This window comes from Oncorhynchus mykiss, chromosome 24 (assembly GCF_013265735.2).
Source record: "Oncorhynchus mykiss isolate Arlee chromosome 24, USDA_OmykA_1.1, whole genome shotgun sequence".
Lineage (NCBI taxonomy): Eukaryota > Metazoa > Chordata > Actinopteri > Salmoniformes > Salmonidae > Oncorhynchus > Oncorhynchus mykiss.
In genome coordinates this window covers 15,871,086-15,888,011 of record NC_048588.1, presented here as the reverse complement: position 1 = coordinate 15,888,011, position 16,926 = coordinate 15,871,086, and the positions used below count along the sequence as shown (strand labels likewise).

General features: G+C 48.7%; 1 protein-coding gene across 7 annotated transcripts in view; it reads left to right on the top strand.

Annotated features, from left to right (window-relative positions):
• LOC110503843 (breast carcinoma-amplified sequence 3) overlaps positions 1 to 16,926 on the top strand; it is a 350,355-nt gene that overhangs the window by 140,663 nt on the left and 192,766 nt on the right. For 4 of the 7 annotated variants that reach the window (XM_036961229.1, XM_036961230.1, XM_036961227.1 and 1 more), the window contains 3 exons: positions 2,727 to 2,923; positions 3,096 to 3,193; positions 12,987 to 13,061. In XM_036961229.1, the coding sequence (XP_036817124.1) occupies positions 2,727 to 2,923; positions 3,096 to 3,193; positions 12,987 to 13,061 (370 nt within the window). The remainder of the gene's footprint in view (positions 1 to 2,726; positions 2,924 to 3,095; positions 3,194 to 12,986; positions 13,062 to 16,926) is intronic. The other 3 variants (XM_021582400.2, XM_021582402.2, XM_021582403.2) reach the window with 1 other exon arrangement.

The window sequence follows — 16,926 nt, the reverse complement described above, 5'->3', positions numbered from 1 at the left end:
TATCTTCAGCTTGGTTAACCCTTCACTCCCTCATGTCTGAAGCCTGATCTCTGCAAGGAACCATCACATCTCCTCCAGTAATCATTTCTGGCCATATATAATGGATTGGGGTAAATGTTTCCATGTTATTCTGTGGTTAGTAACCACTATGATAGTGTTGCCGGGAGCCATACCAACTACCGTCTTTCTACCATCTCCTGCACCAAAAATAGTGAAGCTTGGCCGTATTTATGCTTGCGCTGTCCTATTTTTGGCCAGGTGAAGTCTTTTTAATGGAGATTGGCAGCCAGGCCACTAGGGGGAGTTGTGCTGTTTTGATAAGGTTGTGCTTCAAACTCCCAAGCAGTGATGGGGACACAGTACTATGGGGGGGTGGTGTCTGTCAGACAAACTAGTTAAGCCGAGGTTCTGACTTATTGCACTCAACAAAGATACCACAGTACTTGGAGGTTGTAGCAGTGCTATCCTCAGGAAACAGCACAGTGAATTTTAAATGACTATAATTCTCACACTGAATAGCTCCTGTAAATCATTGGATGAGGCTCCTCAACATGGCATCCCACTTGCCCTCCAGGTTATCCCAACACACTTACCTCGTCGCCTTTCAAATTCAAATGTGAAATGGCACTGGAAGACAGAACACTGGTCTTGATCCACTGTAGAAACAATCCTTCCAAGGTCATGCTGTCAATTCTGTTCTGTACAATAGTCTGGAGGATAAATAGTGAAACATGTATAGTATGATGATAATGGATAGATTGAGTTAGAGCACCGCTGTCTTGTGGATGTCATTAAATGATATTCCTTCATTAGATTATCAGCAGTGTTCAGAATCAGATGGATCTGCTTTTTTCTATTGAAGCGCCACATCGTGACCTTTGGTGTGTGCCGTCTGTCTGGGCCCTGTATGTAGCGCGACTCAGGAGACATTGCTTGTGTCCCAAATGTCCCCCTTTTCCCTTTATAGTGCACTACTTTTGACCAGGGCCCATAAGTCTGGTCAAAAGTAATGCATTATATATTGAATAGGGGGCCATTTGGGACAAAGCTTTGGTGCGTAATAGTGTAAGTGGCTCTCAAGTCTGTCAGATGACAACAATGCCAGAAGCAGCACCACAGATTCCCCCTTATCCTCCTGGTTTCAATACCCTCCATCAAGTCATCAGGTCAGGCTCTGACGGTCATGACACATTCTATTGGGTTATTGCAGTAGCGACCAGGCCTCTGGAGACTGGACTATAATTCTCTCCCTCCTCCACTTCCTGTGCTATACAGTGACTTCATATCCAAGTAAGCTGTTCTATCAACAGTCCTTTGGTGGTTCTGTGAGCTCTACACAACTCTGTGATAACTCATATTGTCAGGCACAGTATGTCAGGACAGGGCGCGACAGATAGGAGGGCGGAGGTGAGAGACCAACATCTGGCCCTGCGCCCCGACACTGAAGAGAGCCATGGCATCTGTTGATCTCTGGGGCTGGTCGACACTAATGTACACACACTGAAATCCTCTGTCTGTCTGTGTGTCTGTGTGTGGCCTAATTTACACAGCTGTGCCAAACCACTTATCACTCACACCCCATGGACGTATTATGAGACCCTATGCTGTCACCCCTGTCTTGGCTCTTCCACAGCCAAATAGACATAAGTGTGGAAGGAGGGGAGCCTGTGTTAAATAAACAAGACCGAAGGATTGAGAGGAGCTCTTAGTGAGAGAGTTGGAGAAGGGATAAGGGAGAGAGAATGAGAGCGAGGGATTGAGGCAGAGAGAGATTTTGAGGGCAGAGAGAGATTGAAGGAGAGGGCAGAGAGGGATTGAGGGAGAGCGCAGATAGGGATTGAGGGAGAGGGCAGATAGGGATTGAGGGAGAGGGCAGAGAGGGATTGAGGGAGAGGGCAGAGAGGGATTGAGGAAGAGGGCAGAGAGAGATTGAGGGAGAGGGCAGAGAGGGATTGAGGGAAAGGGCAGAGAGGGATTGAGGGAGAGAGCAGAGAGGGATTGAGGGAAAGGGCAGAGAGAGATTGAGGGAGAGGGCAGAGAGGGATTGAGGGAAAGGGCAGAGAGAGATTGAGGGAGAGAGCAGAGAGGGATTGAGGGAAAGGGCAGAGAGAGATTGAGGGAGAGGGAGAGGGCAGAGAGGGAAAGGGCAGAGAGGGATTGGGTGTAAAGAGAGGTAAAAGCTAGTTAGAATTGTTCTGTCCTCTCCTCATCTCCCCATCCATCTAGTGTAACATTACTGACAGACCTTTCTGGAGTCTGCCACGCTGTCATCTTAATGCCCACCATGCCATCTCTCAGGGGGCAGACGCTGCAGAGAGCTGTTCCTGAGCCTTAACGGCCACGGTGGCATTTCTCTGAAACAGTGACGCTAATGTGGCTCTGACGCTCGTCCTCTAATCCCATTGCCATGGAAATCTGTCTCCCTCATTTCCTCTTCCCCTAACTCACGCCGCCCCGCCCGCCAGCTCACTGGGACTACATCGGCTTGTCTCTGTGGACAACAGGCTTTAGTCTGACAGGTTTACATCCTGAACGGATGTGGACAGTGACGCTGTAGTAGTTATTTTATTACTCCCAAATGGGAAACTGGTTTTCAGCAGTTTGTACACACAGTACCAGTATTTAGTTCTACCTAAATGAAATAAAACAAAGATAACTGCACTATCCATTCCAGTGGTTTTGTTTCTAGCATGCTATTGCTAACGTTGTTGTCTGGCCCCTACCAGGTGGAGATAGTCACTCACACAGGGCCTCACCGTCGGCTGTGGATGGGTCCTCAGTTCCAGTTTAAGACCATCCACCCATCTGGTCAGACTACGGTCATCTCCTCCTCCTCCTCCGTGCTGCAGTCCCAGGGCCCCAGCGACATTCAACAGCCTCTGTTGGACTTCCACACTGATGACCTGGACCTACACAGTCTCAGGTAGGTAGACAATCATGCTGCTGTAGTTGTCTGTAACTTATGCTATTTTTAACAGGTCTCAATGATACTAATTATATATACTGTATAAATAACATGAAATCTGCAAATAAACACAGCATAACAGCAGATAAATAAACACACACATAGTAGCATTACATGTCTGTGTGTGTAGGATCCAGCCGGTGCGTTCTGAGCCGGTCAGCATGCCTGGTTCCTCTCGGCTGGTGGCTGAACGGAGGGGACACGGGACGGTCATTGATACAGGATCAGGTAGGAACCATGCTACTATATACTCTACCGTCTGTCTGTCTGTCTGTCTGTCTGTCTGTCTGTCTGTCTGTCTGTCTGTCTGTCTGTCTGTCTGTCTGTCTGTCTGTCTGTCTGTCTGTCTGTCTGTGTCTATTTATTTATTTGTGGAATGGGACTGTGTACAGATGTCTGTACCTGGTTCAATACAGATTGTCTGTGTACACACACACACACACACACACACACACACACACACACACACGCATAAATGCAAAACCCATGACCTGTGTGAACTGTGTCTTCTTCATAATGATCATAACATTTTGGCTGTGGGCCTAGCCTACACTCAAGCCTTTGTTTTCCTGTTCAGACACACAATCACATTAACCCTTTAAAACCAGCCACATAATGACCAACATGATAATCTAGTCTGACTTTTCACAGTATCCAAGCCAGAAATCACCCTAGTGATAACCATAATCATAACCCTGCATTGTGATTGGATGAGTGGACCTAATGTAGACCTTTCTGGTCTCATCTGTGAATTAGATTAGATTGATCTGCTTTAAAGATAGTCTTTTTACGTTTGGCCTTTTCTTCATCCTGTTAGGCTGTTAGGGTTTAATCCAATCATGTTGAGATGAAAGCCGGCACGTACAGTGTTGTTCTCTAGGGGTTATTGCTGTTATACTGATCTTGTGAGAATCCCAATTGGATTTAGTGCTTGTGTTTTTATGTCATCGTGAAGCCACCGTTAAGATCAATGTGACTGGTATGATGTTGTGGTATTTCTGCCGTGTGTTCTGTACGGTCTTATGATCCGGTGATTGAGTGGATGAATAGTAAAGGCCTTGGATGTAGAAGGTACAGTAACCTTGTTTGTTTTATCACCACTGTATCTTCACTTGAAGCCCTGTTTTGACGAGGTATCTCACTCCCTTTCACCAAAAACCTAAATCATCAACAAAGTACATTCTTACCTGGTCTGAACCAGGAAGAATCTCTATCGCTCTATCGTTCTCTCTCTCTCTATCGTTCCCCCTCTCTATCGTTATCTCTCTCTATCGTTCTCTCTCTATTGTTCCCTCTCTCTATCGTTCTCTCTCTCTATCGTTCTCTCTCTATCGTTCTCTCTATCGTTCTCTTTCTCTATCGTTCTCTCTCTATCATTCTCTTTCTCTATCGTTCTCTGTCTCTATCGTTCTCTTTCTCTATCGTTCTCTTTCTCTATCGTTCTCTCTCTCTCTCGTTCTCTCTCTCTCTCGTTGTCTGAAGGAGGAGGAGGAGAGGCGGTAGGAGGAGGAGAGATGAAGGGAGGGTAGTGATCGTTATCAGTCTCAGCTCTCTGACCTGCCACCGGTGTGGCGCCTCTTATCTCACACACACATCTCTTTTCTCTTACCTTCAAAAGGACAAGTGTGTGTTATTTTTGCCATGGATTAGTGCAGATTGTGTGTGTACATGTTTTTTTGCAGCTAATGTAGCCAAGGTCCCAGCAACTTGTGATTTGAATAAGTGCTTAGTGGCAGTAACATCAGTCATACAGTAAGTTAGTTCCACTGTAGAGACTCTTCCAGTCATTGGGACTCATAGACAGTCTCCCCAGTGTCTGGGATGTTATCTCTGTATGTGCTGTATCCTACAGTACACACTCCACTAAATCATTCCCCAGGGGCTTAGGACTGGATCACACACACCCGCACACGCACGCACATGCGTATACACACACGTGTATACACACACACACGCGTATACACATACACACGCGTATACACATACACATTTATGGGCAGGGATGAGGGAAGTGGAAGCTCTACAGCCAAAGTCTCACTTTTCCATCCTAAACAAAATCAATGGGACATGCAGCCGCCATTATCAATACTGTCTATCTGGTCCCGAAGAGTCACTATGAGGGCCTGTCTGTGTGTGTGTGTGTGTGTCTGTATGTTCCACATACGTAGACTAGGTGAGTGTCCTGGTAGACTACACAGGATCATTCTGTGGTACGGCGGGACCAAAGAAACAATGCTGGAGGCCACAAACAAAGACAGAAAGAAAGGCTGTTCATCTTCTCTGTGCTGATATCTCTCTGACAGGGATCACAGCGTCCCTACAGTCTAGATAGGTAGTTGTTTTGTTATGACTCAGTTAAGAAAACACGTTGCTCCTTGTTCTGGAGAAAAACACTTCCTTTACCCCCCCTTCCACTTGTGTGTGCCGAGCTGGCGTGACTTTTATCAGAAGCCAGGGATCTAACTTGTTTTGTTGCTGGCGACAGAGCACGGAGGCAGAGAGACGATGCAGGCATGTTATGAGACAGTTATCACGTGTGTCCTCTTGATAGGAGGAGAAGGAGAGGTCACGGCACCAAAGAAACTTAGTGAACACTGCTGCCGTTAGGCATTAAAAGTGTGTTTAGTCCATTAAACAGAGACAGTTGGTATTAATGGTCTAATCAATGTTGAATCTGTAGCTGACAGCCATTAGAGAGATAAGAACATCTGAGAGACTACCTGACACTATACCTGGTACTATACCTGGTACTATACCTGACACTATACCTGACACTATACCTGGTACTATACCTGACACTATACCTGACACTATACCTGACACTATACCTGGTACTATACCTGACACTATACCTGACACTATACCTGACACTATACCTGGTACTATACCTGACACTATACCTGACACTATACCTGGTACTATACCTGGTACTATACCTGGTACTATACCTGACACTATACCTGACACTATACCTGACACTATACCTGACACTATACCTGACACTATACCTGGTACTATACCTGACACTATACCTGACACTATACCTGACACTATACCTGGTACTATACCTGACACTATACCTGACACTATACCTGACACTATACCTGACACTATACCTGGTACTATACCTGGTACTATACCTGACACTATACCTGACACTATACCTGACACTATACCTGGTACTATACCTGACACTATACCTGACACTATACCTGACACTATACCTGACACTATACCTGGTACTATACCTGACACTATACCTGACACTATACCTGACACTATACCTGGTACTATACCTGGTACTATACCTGACACTATACCTGACACTATACCTGACACTATACCTGGCACTATACCTGACACTATACCTGACACTATACCTGACACTATACCTGACACTATACCTGGTACTATACCTGACACTATACCTGGTACTATACCTGACACTATACCTGACACTATACCTGACACTATACCTGGTACTATACCTGGTACTATACCTGGTACTATACCTGACACTATACCTGACACTATACCTGACACTATACCTGGCACTATACCTGACACTATACCTGGTACTATACCTGACACTATACCTGACACTATACCTGACACTATACCTGACACTATACCTGGTACTATACCTGACACTATACCTGACACTATACCTGGTACTATACCTGGTACTATACCTGACACTATACCTGGTACTATACCTGACACTATACCTGACACTATACCTGGTACTATACCTGGCACTTTACCTGACTCTATACCTGGTACTATACCTGGTACTATACCTGGTATTATACCTGGTACTATACCTGACACTATACCTGGCACTATACCTGACACTATACCTGGTACTATACCTGACACTATACCTGGTACTATACCTCACACTATACCTGACACTATACCTGACACTATACCTGGTACTATACCTGACACTATACCTGGTACTATACCTGGTACTATACCTCACACTATACCTGACACTATACCTGACACTATACCTGACACTATACCTGGCACTATACCTGGTACTATACCTGGTACTATACCTCACACTATACCTCACACTATACCTGACACTATACCTGGTACTATACCTGACACTATACCTGCCACCATACCTGCCACCATACCTGGCACTATACCTGGCACTATACCTGGCACTATACCTGGCACTATACCTGACACTATACCTGGTACTATACCTGACACTATACCTGACACACCTGGTACTATACCTGGTACTATACCTGGTACTATACCTGACACTACCTGACACTATACCTGGCACTATACCTGGCACTATACCTGACACTATACCTGGTACTATACCTGACACTATACCTGGTACTATACCTGGTACTATACCTCACACTATACCTCACACTATACCTGGTACTATACCTGACACTATACCTGGTACTATACCTGGTACTATACCTCACACTATACCTCACACTATACCTGACACTATACCTGACACTATACCTGGTACTATACCTGACACTATACCTGCCACCATACCTGGCACTATACCTGGCACTATACCTGGCACTATACCTGACACTATACCTGGCACTATACCTGGCACTATACCTGCCACCATACCTGCCACCATACCTGCCACCATACCTGGCACGATACCTGGCACTATACCTGGCACTATACCTGGCACTATACCTGGCACTATACCTGGTACTATACCTGGCACTATACCTGACACTATACCTGGCACTATACCTGGTACTATACCTGACACTATACCTGACACTATACCTGGCACTATACCTGACACTATACCTGGTACTATACCTGACACTATACCTGGCACTATACCTGGTACTATACCTGACACTATACCTGGTACTATACCTGACACTATACCTGGCACTATACCTGGCACTATACCTGGCACTATACCTGGCACTATACTTGGCACTATACTTGGCACTATACCTGACACTATACCTGGCACTATACCTGGCACTATACCTGACTCTATACCTGGTACTATACCTGGTACTATACCTGACACTATACCTGGCACTTTACCTGACTCTATACCTGGTACTATACCTGACACTATATCTGGTACTATACCTGGTACTATACCTGACACTATACCTGGCACTATACCTGGCACTATACCTGGCACTATACCTGGCACTATACCTGACACTATACCTGACACTATACCTGACACTATACCTGACACTATACCTGGCACTATACCTGGCACTATACCTGACACTATACCTGGCACTATACCTGGCACTATACCTGACACTATACCTGACACTATACCTGGTACTATACCTGGTACTATACCTGACACTATACCTGACACTATACCTGGTACTATACCTGACACTATACCTGACACTATCACAGCTTACGCTGCTGCTCACTGAGACAGAGAGAGATGTTTCCCATGCCAATAAAGCCCCTTGAATTGAATTGAGAGAGACGGATTGTCACCTGCTCAGTGCAGCCACTCCTTGTCATGCACCCCCCAGGGCAGGAGGGGCTTTCCCCAGCTGTTGTAGTAAGAGGTGGAGGGATGGATGAATCGGAGGGGGAATGGGTGAGTCCCTTCAACTGCCCAGGAAGGTAGAGGGGCACCTGCACACACACAGAGTAACTGATCCTTAACCCTATACCCCACAATTACCTGAGCAGCCATAAAGGCCTCCTATGTGTGGAGAGATAGTGGCCACATTCACAACCATTATGCCATATGATCTCTTCCTTTAAGGAAATGGGGGGGATATCTTTCTTTCATTACCCGTGACCTCACTCCCTCCTCTCCCCCCCCCATACACCCTTATTTTTCCCCATCTACTCTTCTTTCTCTCCTCCCATCAATGGGGTCCTTGTCACCTGTCCCCTCTGCTCTCTAAGAGTTTCACGTCTTCCGGTGGCCTGGGGGTTGCCAGGACAATACGTTGGTGGCACCAGTTCTAACAGAGATCTGTTTTGTCATCACACCCCTGTAATCAGCCAGTGAAAGATACCATTCTTATCACCACACCGCTTTGTCTGACAGAGAGGAGGAGAGGGAGGGTTAGAGGAGGAGAGGGAGGGTTAGAGGAGGAGAGGGAGGGTTAGAGGAGGAGAGGGAGGGATGGTTAGAGGAGGAGAGGGAGGGATGGTTAGAGGAGGAGAGGGAGGGAGGGTTAGAGGAGGAGGAGAGGGAGGGATGGTTAGAGGAGGAGGAGAGGGAGGGAGGGTTAGAAGAGGAGGAGAGGGAGGGAGGGAGGGTTAGAGGAGGAGAGGGGGGTTAGAGGAGGAGAGGGAGGGTTAGAGGAGGAGATGGAGGGAGGGTTAGAGGAGGAGAGGGAGGTACTGTTAAAGGAGGAGAGGGAGGGAGGGTTAGAGGAGGAGAGGGAGGGTTAGAGGAGGAGAGGGAGGGAGGGTTAGAAGATGAGGAGAGGGAGGGAGGGAGGGTTAGAGGAGGAGAGGGGGGGTTAGAGGAGGAGAGGGAGGGTTAGAGGAGGAGATGGAGGGAGGGTTAGAGGAGGAGAGGGGGGGTTAGAGGAGGAGAGGGAGGGTTAGAGGAGGAGATGGAGGGAGGGTTAGAGGAGGAGAGGGAGGGTTAAAGGAGGAGAGGGAGGGAGGGTTAGAGGAGGAGAGGGAGGGATAGAGGAGGAGAGGGGGGGTTAGAGGAGGAGAGGGAGGGTTAGAGGAGGAGAGGGAGGGAGGGAGGGTTAAAGGAGGAGAGGGAGGGAGGGTTAGAGGAGGAGAGGGAGGGTTAGAGGAGGAGAGGGAGGAGGAGAGGGAGGGAGGGAGGGTTAGAGGAGGAGAGGGGTTAGAGGAGGAGAGTGAGGGTTATAGGAGGAGAGGGAGGGAGGGTTAAAGGAGGAGAGGGAGGGAGGGTTAGATGAGGAGAGGGAGGGATAGAGGGATAGAGGAGGAGAGGGGGGGTTAGAGGAGGAGAGGGGGGGTTAGAGGAGGAGAGGGAGGGAGGGAGGGTTAGAGGAGGAGGAGAGTTAGAGGAGGAGGAGAGGGAGGGAGGGTTAGAGGAGGAGAGGGAGGGTTAGAGGAGGAGAGGGAGGGTTAGAGGAGGAGAGGGAGGGTTAGAGGAGGAGAGGGAGGGAGGGTTAGAAGATGAGGAGAGGGAGGGAGGGAGGGTTAGAGGAGGAGAGGGGGGGTTAGAGGAGGAGAGGGAGGGTTAGAGGAGGAGATGGAGGGAGGGTTAGAGGAGGAGAGGGAGGGTTAGAGGAGGAGATGGAGGGAGGGTTAGAGGAGGAGAGGGAGGGTTAAAGGAGGAGAGGGAGGGAGGGTTAGAGGAGGAGAGGGAGGGATAGAGGAGGAGAGGGGGGGTTAGAGGAGGAGAGGGAGGGTTAGAGGAGGAGAGGGAGGGAGGGAGGGTTAAAGGAGGAGAGGGAGGGAGGGTTAGAGGAGGAGAGGGAGGGTTAGAGGAGGAGAGGGAGGAGGAGAGGGAGGGAGGGTTAGAAGAGGAGGAGAGGGAGGGAGGGAGGGTTAGAGGAGGAGAGGGGTTAGAGGAGGAGAGTGAGGGTTATAGGAGGAGAGGGAGGGAGGGTTAAAGGAGGAGAGGGAGGGAGGGTTAGATGAGGAGAGGGAGGGATAGAGGAGGAGAGGGGGGGTTTGAGGAGGAGAGGGGGGGTTAGAGGAGGAGAGGGAGGGAGGGAGGGAGGGTTAGAGGAGGAGGAGAGTTAGAGGAGGAGGAGAGGGAGGGAGGGTTAGAGGAGGAGAGGGAGGGTTAGAGGAGGAGAGGGAGGGTTATAGAAGGAGAGGGTAAGAGACTGAGCAAGAGCGTGGGGAAAGGGGGGGTGAGAGAGCGAGAGACATGAAGGCCTAGCTTTTCTATCCCCACTGCTATTTCTTCCTCTCTCTGTCCTCTTTCTTCCTCTTTTCTCTTCCTCTTTCCTGGGGAGATGACAGTAAATGGTTTCAGCTTGTTTTGGTAGCTGCCTGGATGTAATGTTGCCGTGTCTGTTGTCTTTTTTAAGACATGGGGGGGTTGGCCACATGTAAGGGTTTCTGGTGAGTGTGTGGGTGCATGAAATGGATGGAAGTGGAAGCTGGAAGAACGTGTGTGACATTGATTAGTGTGTGCTGATGATCAGGGTTAGTGCACTTTTGAGCTGGAGAGAGAGTCTGTGTGTGTAATGCCAGGGGGCAGTGGATGCCATAGGTGTTCTGTGTGTGTAATGCCAGGGGGTAGTGGATGCCATAGGTGTTCTGTGTGTGTAATGCCAGGGGGCAGTGGATGCCATAGGTGTTCTGTGTGTGTAATGCCAGGGGGCAGTGGATGCCATAGGTGTTCTGTGTGTGTAATGCCAGGGGGTAGTGGATGCCATAGGTGTTCTGTGTGTGTAATGCCAGGGGGCAGTGGATGCCATAGGTGTTCTGTGTGTGTAATGCCAGGGGGTAGTGGATGACATAGGTGTTCTGTGTGTGTAATGCCAGGGGGCAGTGGATGCCATAGGTGTTCTGTGTGTGTAATGCCAGGGGGCAGTGGATGACATAGGTGTTCTGTGTGTGTAATGCCAGGGGGCAGTGGATGCCATAGGTGTTCTGTGTGTGTAATGCCAGGGGGTAGTGGATGACATAGGTGTTCTGTGTGTGTAATGCCAGGGGGCAGTGGATGCCATAGGTGTTCTGTGTGTGTAATGCCAGGGGGCAGTGGATGCCATAGGTGTTCTGTGTGTGTAATGCCAGGGGGCAGTGGATGCCATAGGTGTTCTGTGTGTGTAATGCCAGGGGGCAGTGGATGCCATAGGTGTTCTGTGTGTGTAATGCCAGGGGGCAGTGGATGACATAGGTGTTCTGTGTGTGTAATGCCAGGGGGCAGTGGATGCCATAGGTGTTCTGTGTGTGTAATGCCAGGGGGCAGTGGATGACATAGGTGTTCTGTGTGTGTAATGCCAGGGGGCAGTGGATGACATAGGTGTTCTGTGTGTGTAATGCCAGGGGGTAGTGGATGCCATAGGTGTTCTGTGTGTGTAATTCCATAGGTGTTCTGTGTGTGTAATTCCATAGGTGTTCTGTGTGTGTAATGCCAGGGGGTAGTGGATGCCATAGGTGTTCTGTGTGTGTAATGCCAGGGGGCAGTGGATGACATAGGTGTTCTGTGTGTGTAATGCCAGGGGGTAGTGGATGACATAGGTGTTCTGTGTGTGTAATGCCAGGGGGCAGTGGATGACATAGGTGTTCTGTGTGTGTAATGCCAGGGGGTAGTGGATGCCATAGGTGTTCTGTGTGTGTAATTCCATAGGTGTTCTGTGTGTGTAATTCCATAGGTGTTCTGTGTGTGTAATTCCATAGGTGTTCTGTGTGTGTAATTCCATAGGTGTTCTGTGTGTGTAATTCCATAGGTGTTCTGTGTGTGTAATGCTATAGGTGTTCTGTGTGTGTAATGCCAGGGGGCAGTGGATGACATAGGTGTTCTGTGTGTGTAATGCTATAGGTGTTCTGTGTGTGTAATGCCAGGGGGCAGTGGATGACATAGGTGTTCTGTGTGTGTAATGCCAGGGGGTAGTGGATGACATAGGTGTTCTGTGTGTGTAATGCCAGGGGGCAGTGGATGCTGAGCGGCTGAAAGGACACCAATGTGCTGGGTATCTGCTGTGTGTTCCCTGTTCAACCTCACACTGTGTGATGTGTCTGAGTGGGGACATGAGGGTGTGTCTGCAAGGTCACTCCTGTCCCCTTAAGTGTCTCTGTTAACTGTTATGTATCCATGGGTATGTCTGTGTGTATGTAGGAAGTAAATATGCATACACACATACAGATGTCAATACCCCCACCCACCCTAAGCCTGCGTGGCAGGGTGTGTAGTGTCACTTTAGGGACGACATGTCAGTTTGGAGACAATGCCATCCCTAAATACACATGACCTTAATCCTATAGAGCTGCAGAGTGCCAGCCTTTACCCTCCATGTAAGGCACTGGGCCGTTGTGGGCACACATGCATGCATGGATGGATGTGTTTCTCAGGGTATAGATAGCCTATAGAAATGTATTCCTTATGTCTCTTCAGGGGAACAGTCCTTGTCATCATCGTTAACACTGACAAGTCCACTCCGAGACGACCCTGGAGTAGACACCATGCAAAGTTGGTGACAACTCTCTTTCTCCTATCACTTCATCCCTCCACTCCCATCACTTCGTCCCTCCACTCCTATCACTTCATCCCTCCACTCCTATCACTTCGTCCTTCCACTCCTATCACTTCGTCCCTCCACTCCTATCACTTCGTCCCTCCACTCCTATCACTTCGTCCCTCCACTCCTATCACTTCGTCCCTCCACTCCTATCACTTCGTACCTCCACTCCTATCACTTCGTCCCTCCACTCCTATCACTTCGTCCCTCCACTCCTATTACCTCGTCCCTCCACTCCTATCAATTAGTCCCTCCACTCCTATCACTTCATCCCTCCACTCCTATCAATTAGTCCCTCTACTCCTATCACTTCGTCCCTCCACTCCTATCACTTCGTCCCTCCACTCCTATCACTTCGTCCCTCCACTCCTATCACTTCGTCCCTCCACTCCTATCACTTCATCCCTCTACTCCTATCACTTCGTCCCTCCACTCCTATCACTTCGTCCCTCCCTCTCTCTCCCCAGCATATGCCTCCCACTCTCTACGAGCCTACCCCTTCCCTCCCTCGTCTCCCTCCCATCTCTCCCTCGTCTCCATGACACTAACTCACTTTGGCAGTGTTAAAGTAGGTCCCAGCCGGCCCTCTCAGCTCCATAATGGATCGATCTGGACGACCCCACAGCCGGCAGCTGTAATGGTATTTTTTACACCCAGCTAGCTAGCGAAGGCGGAGCAGAGTAACGCTAATGCACACCGCCGCCCTCCAACACACTCCGTCTGTAAAGCAGAGTGGGGGTCGCATCGCTGACAAGTGGTTAAAAATGAATAGGAGATGGAAAATGAGAACGCAGTCAGGAGGGAGAGCGGGAGGGAGAAAGTGAGAGATGATAGAAACAGAGGGGTGAACTCATTTCAGTCTCCCAATGTGGGGATGCTTGTCAGAAATGCTTTCTATCACTATCATTCTTTTTCTAGTTCCTCCCTGTCTCGCTGTCTCTCTTTCTTAGTCCATGTGGCAATATTCCACATGTTCTATTCAGCCCAGTTGAAGTTAGAATGTGGGGCAATATCGCCCCACCTAAGTAATTGGAGGGGAAACTTTAGCTATTTGTAGTCTATTCACAAAGCCCAGGTGGCACAATGGTTGTTTTATAGTTATTTTAGTCTCCTGATGGTTTTGTCCTTGTGCAGGTTGAGTTGTGGAGTCGATATTATGAGCTGTTGAGGGATTGGCCGGGCTGGGAGGTTGAAAGGACGTTACCATGGTTTCCGATGGCATAGAGGAAGTCACAGTGTCATAGAATGGTCAGGTGACGACTGCCTTACCCCCCCCCCCCCCCCCTCATCTTTCTTCCCTAAAACCTCTCTCTCTCTCTCTCTCTCTCTCTCTCTCTCCCCTTCTCTCTCTCTCTCTCTCTCTCCTCTCTCTCTCTCTCTCTCTCTCCCCTTCTCTCTCTCTCTCTCCTCTCTCTCTCTCTCTCCTTACCTCCCTCTCTCCCCTCCTCTCTCTCTCTCGCTCTCTCTCTCCCCTTCTCTCTCTCCTCTTCTCTCTCTCTCTCTCTCTCTCTCTCTCCTTCTTTCTCTCTCTCTCTCTCTCTCCTTCCCTCCCTCTCTCCCCTCCTCTCTCTCTCTCTCTCTCCCCTTCTCTCTCTCTCTCTCTCTCCCCTTCTCTCTCTCTCCTTCTCTCTCTCTCTCTCTCTCTCTCTCTCTCTCCTTCCCTCCCTCTCTCCCCTCCTCTCTCTCTCTCTCTCTCTCTCTCTCTCTCTCTCTCTCCCCTTCTCTCTCTCTCTCTCTCTCTCCCCCCTTCTCTCTCTCTCTCTCTCTCCTTCTCTCTCTCTCTCTCTCTCTCTCTCCTTCCCTCCCTCTCTCCCCTCCTCTCTCTCTCTCTCTCTCTCCTTCCCTCCCTCTCTCCCCTCCTCTCTCTCTCTCTCTCTCTCTCCTTCTCTCTCTCTCTCTCTCTCTCCTTCCCTCCCTCCCTCTCTCCCCTCCTCTCTCTCTCTCTCTCTCTCCCCTTCTCTCTCTCTCTCTCTCTCTCTCTCTCTCCTTCCCTCCCTCTCTCCCCTCCTCTCTCTCTCTCTCTCTCTTTCTCTCCCTACCTCCCCTGGTCGGTCAGCCCCAGTGTCCAGGTGTAGAGATATGCTGCAGGTAATTTCCTCTGCAGGTGAGCTAGTCTGTGTGTGTGTTAGATGATATCTGCTCACCTGGTCCACCCCAGCCACAGAAGCAGTCTTTGTATATTCATTGTAGTGGGCAGCACACACACCCCTCCAGCCAAGTCACCATCCAGCTAACGGATACATGTGACACCAGCCAGGTAGAGAAAGGGTCGGGTGTGTGAGAGAGGGCAAGAGGGAGAGATTAAGTGTGTGTTTGTCTATATTGCGTGTGTCTGTATTGTGTGTGTGTGTCTGCATTGTGTGTGTCTGCATTGTGTGTGTGTGTGTGTGTGCGTCTGCATTGTGTGTGTGTGTGTCTGCATTGTGCGTGTGTGTGTCTGCATTGTGTGTGTCTGCATTGTGTGTGTGTGTGCGTGTGTGTGTGTGCGTGTGTGTGTGTGCGTGTGTGTGTGTGTGTGTGCGTGTGTGTGTGTATGTCTGCATTGTGCGTGTGTGTCTGCATTGTGTTTGTGTGTGTGTGTGTGTGTGTGTCTGCATTGTGTGTGTGTGTGTGTGTGTGTGTGTGTGTGTGACAGGAAGAGTTGGCAGCCTTTCTCTCCTCACCTGGACATTAGGTCCCACGGACGTTTTACTGGAGTGTGTTTCCAATCACCAGAGGAACGTGAAGAACGTCCGCTTGGGGCTTCGTGTGTGTGTGTGTGTGTGTGTGTGCGCGCAGCCATAGGTAGAGAAGGATGGAGAGAAAGAAATGGAGAAGGATGGAGAGAAAGAAATGGAGAAGGATGGAGAGAAGGATGGAGAGAAAGAAATGGAGAAGGATGGAGAGAAAGGAATGGAGAAGGATGGAGAGAAAGAAATGGAGAAGGATGGAGAGAAAGAAATGGAGAAGGATGGAGAGAAAGAAATAAAGAAGGGTGGAGAGAAAGAAATAGGATGGAGAGAAAGAAATAGGATAGAGAGAAAGAAATAGAGGGATGGGGAGAGAAATAGGATGGAGAGAAAGAAATAGGATGGGGAGAAAGAAATAGGATGGGGAGAAAGAAATAGAGGGATGGATAGAAAGAAATAGAGGGATGGAGAGAAAGAAATAGAGGGATGGAGAGAAAGAAATAGAGGGATGGAGAGAAAGAAATAGAGGGATGTAGAGAAAGAAATGGAGGGATGGAGAGAAATAAATAGAGGGATGGGGAGAAAGAAATAGAGGGATGGAGAGAAAGAAATAGAGGGATGGGGAGAGAAATAGAGGGATGGGGAGAAAGAAATAGAGGGATGGGGAGAAAGAAATAGAGGGATGGAGAGAAAGAAATAGAGGGATGGGGAGAGAAATAGAGGGATGGGGAGAAAGAAATAGAGGGATGGAGAGAAAGAAATAGGATGGAGAGAAAGAAATAGGATGGGGAGAAAGAAATAGGATGGGGAGAAAGAAATAGAGGGATGGAGAGAAAGAAATAGGATGGGGAGAAAGAAATAGAGGGATGGAGAGAAAGAAATAGAGGGATGGAGAGAAAGAAAGGGATGGAGAGAAAGAAATAGGATGGGGAGAAAGAAATAGGATGGGGAGAAAGAAATAGGATGGGGAGAAAGAAATAGAGGGATGGAGAGAAAGAAATAGGATGGGGAGAAAGAAATAGAGGGATGGAGAGAAAGAAATAGAGGGATGGAGAGAAAGAAAGGGATGGAGAGAAAGAAATAGGATGGGGAGAAAGAAATAGAGGGATGGAGAGAAAGAAATAGAGGGATGGAGAGAAAGAAAGGG